A 4,325-nucleotide genomic window follows, 5' to 3' on the forward strand; every position below is an offset into this window, starting at 1 on the left:
GGGCGGGCTCCTCTCCCGCCAGCGTCTGGGCAGGCGCCGCGGGGCTCCCGCTCACCCGACACTGGCTCCCGGGGCGGAGCCAGGGCCCAGGCGGCCACTCTTAACCGGGCCACCGCCGTGGGCGAGAGGGGCACCCCGGAGCCCGTGTGCACCGCGCCTTCTGGAAACAAGAGGGACGCCGTTACAACAGAGGCCCCGCCAGCCGCACTCGGCGAGGCCACGCTGCACACAAGCGCCTGGATGTCGTGCCTGGGACGGGGCAGCGGGGACCCACGGGCACAGCTCCGTGCCCTCAGGGGGGCCCGGAACAGAACCTGCAAGGGAGGGAGTTGGCGGCCGTGCGGGAGCGGGGGCCGGCGGGAGGACACGCCCCTGCCTACCTCCAACTGTGCCGCCAGCCACCCCGGAGGAGAAGTTGCCCATGGCGTGCGAGTTGGTCAGGCGGGTGGCAGCAGACGACACGTGCACCAGGCCCGCGGCGGCCGGCACGGAGCTGAACAGCGACTGCAGCACGGACGAGCCGGCCACTGAGCTGAGGTTGGCCTGCAGGGACATGGGGCCCAGGGCGAACTGCGGCCCGGGGGGGAAGGCGCCCAGGAAGGGCCGGTGCGTCTGGGCGGAGGGGGCCACGCCGGCTGTGGAGGACGCCGCCGGGGCCAGGCCAGGGCTGCTGAGGAGGCCCCCCGGGGGCACGGCGGCCGCCGAGATGAAGAGGTTGTGGCCGTTCTTGAGGTCCAGCTCGCGGTCCCGGCCCTTGGTCTTGCTGAGCGACAGGGCGCCCTTGTCCACGGGCTCGGCCGCCTCCTTGGCCTTGCCGCCCTCGCCCTTCAGGCCGGCCAGGCCGTCCAGCTGCCTCTTGTTCAGGAAGGGGTTGGCCTCTGAGGCCTCCTTGCCCCGCTGCGAAGGAAAGCTGAGCGGGGCGCCCAGGCCGGCCGCCTCGGGGCCCTTGGGCAGGGGAGCACCGTCGCCGAAGCTGTGTAAACTGAGGTCTGTGGCCAGGCCCCCGCCGAAAGCGAAGCCATTGGAGGGCTTGCTGTTGGGGCTGGGCCCGTCGGCACCCGCCAGGGAGCCGGGGAAGCCTTTCCGGGGGTGGGCGGCCAGCTTGGTGTCGGCGGCGGGCTCGTCTGCTGCAGGCCGGAAGGCGAACAAGGAGTTCTGGCTCAGGGCAGAGCCAGCCTGCAGCGGGCTGTCCGCAGACTTGGCCAGGCCAATGTCGGAGATGGGCGAGAAGGTGGATTTCCACTTGCTGCTGTTGATGGGCTCGCCCGCGGGCGCTGGCTTCCGGCCTGCCAAGGGGCCGCCTGGCAGGAGGGAAAGCAGGGGCATGAGGCAGCGCTGCCCAGGCTGCCCTCGAAGGGCTTCAGGGTCGTGTCCACCACAGGCAGGTGAGACGAGACGGGACCAGGGCTGGCGTGCAGGATCGGCCTAGGCCCCACAGCCTCTGAGAGGGAAGGACAGGCTGTCCCGAGCAGATGGAGGGATAGCACATATGTGGGGAGACAGCCGGGGGGCCGTGGCGAGGGCACGAGGGGTGCAGCAAGACCCCGGGGCCGCCCACCCTGTCCCAGGAGCGCCGTGCGTAGCAGAAGTCTGGACTGCACGGAAGGCCACGCAGACAGTTCTGGAAGCCCAGTGGGTCGCCAACATGGGCACCACACCGGGCAGGACCTGGGACAGAGGCGGGAATGGTGGCAGGGAACACATGTCACTCACCATTTTCCAAGGTTTTGGGGGGAGATTTGCTTTCTAGGGAGATTGTTGCGATTTTCCTTTCGATTCTGTTCAGAAAAAAACCATTGAAATGGTTTGAAATCAGTATGTTGAAATCCACACACATCCCCAAGCAGCACACACACCGAGAGCTCAGGGGAGGACGACGCAGTGGGTGCACAATACATGCAGACCTGCGAGATGGCCTGCGGCCCCAGGCTGCCCAGGCCTGGACAGAGTGCAGGGCCAGAGATCCGAGCCCGTCGTGCCTCACCCTAGGACCACCGCCGGGCAGCGGCGCCAAAAGCTAGGCATGCAGAAGACAGGGCAAGTCCCAAGCAGAGCTGTGTTCCACAAGCCCCACTCTGGCCTCAGGCCTGCCCCAGCACACGATCACGCGTGCCACCCTGCCTATGACGACAACATGGTACTTGCAGCTGCATCGAGTGGGGTTATCTCACATACTAACACTTTTATCAGCTATCCCAAAGAACACTACCACCCCCAGGGACACAAGAGTTCCCAAAAGGTACTGGAAGCCACTAGGTGGGCATTCCTAACACAAAAGAATACCCGAGTGCAAAAAAAAAAGTCTGCTTTTTGAGTGGAGGTCGCCCTCTCACCTAGGCCGGAGTGCCGTGGCACAATCCCAGCTCACTACAGCCTTGACCTCCTGGGCTCAAGCGACCCACCCCAGCCTGAGTAGCTAGTACTACAGGCATCCCCAAAGCCTGCTAATATTTGGAATTTTTTGTAGACGAGGTCTTGTTATTTTGCCCAGGCTGGTCTCAAACTCCTGGTCTCAATCTCCCACCTCAGCCTCCCAAAGTCCCAGGATTACAGGGCAGAGCCACCATGCTTCGCCAAAGTTTAACGTAATATCTATGTGTGAGAGGAACAAAATGAAATACCTTAAATATGAAACCAAAAGTACAAACAAAAAAAGCAAAAAGATAAACGAGACTTCATGAAAACATGAAACCTCTGTGCCCCCAATCAAGTGCCGAGGACAACCCAGACATGGAAGAAAGACAGGCAGCCTGAGCATTTGACACTGGGCTTGGACTCAGAGGGCATGAAGAAGCCCAGACACGGGACACACCCTATGAGACCCCACTCCCAGGAGGTCCCTGGGGTCATTGGGTCCACAGACAGGACATGGGATGGGGGGTACCTGGGCAAGGAGGGACGGGACGGGGGTGAGTGCTCATGGGACACAGCTTCGGTGTGTGGAGAGGAGAAGGTTCTAGAGACTGTGGTGGTGGTGGCGGCTACACACCTCCCTGGATATGCCCCGGCTCACCACCCACCAGCACTCGCTGCTGTGCATGAGCAACCCCTCTGGTCTGCCCTGGTAAAACGCCAGGTTGCATGGCGACCACAGAGACACATTTCCACCTTCACCCCCACACCCCACAAAGGTTTTTCTGGTTTTTTCAGTTGCTGTGACTGAAACAAGGTAAGTTGAGAGTCTACTGATGAAAGCATCAGTTCTGCATCCGCTGAGGGGTCCACTGAGACACTGACGAGCTTGGAGCAGAAACGCTTTGCAGGGAACCAAGAATGACAGCGGAGCTGAGGCCACCATGGAAGCCGTGTGCGCGACAGGAGAAAACCAGGACAAGCGGCAAGGCAGAGGAGGGGCCTGGGACTTGGCGAGGGGGTGGGCTGAGAGTGTGCCTGAGAAGAAGGTGCAGCGGCTCACTCCTGGCATCCCAGCACTGTGGGAGGCTGAGGCGGGAGGATCGCTGGAGGCCACGAGTTTGAGGCCAGCCTGGGCAACACAGCAAGATCTTGTCTCCCCAAAAAACCTGAAATTATCTTTTGGAGGGTGGGGCCCTCATGGTACACTCGGAATTTGTTCCTCTGAATTAAATGGTCAACCAAAGTTTTCATCTGGAAGTTTTGAAAAGGTTGCATCATGATTTGCAGAAGAAATGTCCTGAGTTGTGGCAAAGAGATTGTGACTGGTTCTTCCACCATGACAATGAGCCTGCCCACACCTCGGTGATTATTCACCAGTTTTGTTTTCTGGCTTTTTCTGACTTGGAGTCTCACTCTGTCATCCAGGCTGGAGTGAAGTGAGTGGCACACTCATGGCCACTGCAGCCTCGACCTGCTGGGCTCCGGCGATTCTTCCGCCTCAGCCTTCCAAGTAGGCATACGTCACGACGCCCAGCTAATTTTTTAATTTACTGTAGAGATGAGGCCTTGCCAGGTTGCCCAGGCTGGTCTCGAACCCGTGGGCTCAGGCAATCCTCTCACCTCGGCCTGCCAAAGTGTTGGGATCATAGGCGTGAGCCACCGTGCCCGGCCTCAAAAATTTTTTTTTTCTTTTTTTGAGTTGGAGTCTCACTCTGTCGCCCAGACTGGACTGCAGTGGCCGTTCCCGGCCACCGCAGCCTCAACCTGCTGGGCTCCGGTGGTCCTTCCACCTCAGCCTTCCAAGTAGCTAGAACTACAGGTGTGTGCTACCACGCACTGCTAATTTTTGATTTATTGTGGAGATGAGGTCTCACCAAGTCGCCCAGCGGGTCTTGAACCCGCGGGCTCAGGCAATTCACTCACCTCAGCCTCCCAAAGCACGGGATTACAGGCTGAGCCACCAAGCCCAG

At 60.7% G+C, this 4,325-nt stretch overlaps 1 protein-coding gene across 1 annotated transcript in view; it reads right to left on the reverse strand.

The window, feature by feature from the left end:
- Positions 1 to 4,325, reverse strand: part of DOT1L (DOT1 like histone lysine methyltransferase) — a 44,430-nt gene that overhangs the window by 1,918 nt on the left and 38,187 nt on the right. The window contains exons 25-26 of the mRNA XM_021716158.1: positions 1,714 to 1,778; positions 381 to 1,301 (exon numbers count right to left, since the gene is read on the reverse strand). Coding sequence (XP_021571833.1) covers positions 381 to 1,301; positions 1,714 to 1,778 — 986 coding nt within the window. The remainder of the gene's footprint in view (positions 1 to 380; positions 1,302 to 1,713; positions 1,779 to 4,325) is intronic.

The sequence above is a fragment of the Carlito syrichta genome, unplaced genomic scaffold (assembly GCF_000164805.1).
Source record: "Carlito syrichta isolate Samal-C Ts95f unplaced genomic scaffold, Tarsius_syrichta-2.0.1 Scaffold308205, whole genome shotgun sequence".
Taxonomy (NCBI): domain Eukaryota; kingdom Metazoa; phylum Chordata; class Mammalia; order Primates; family Tarsiidae; genus Carlito; species Carlito syrichta.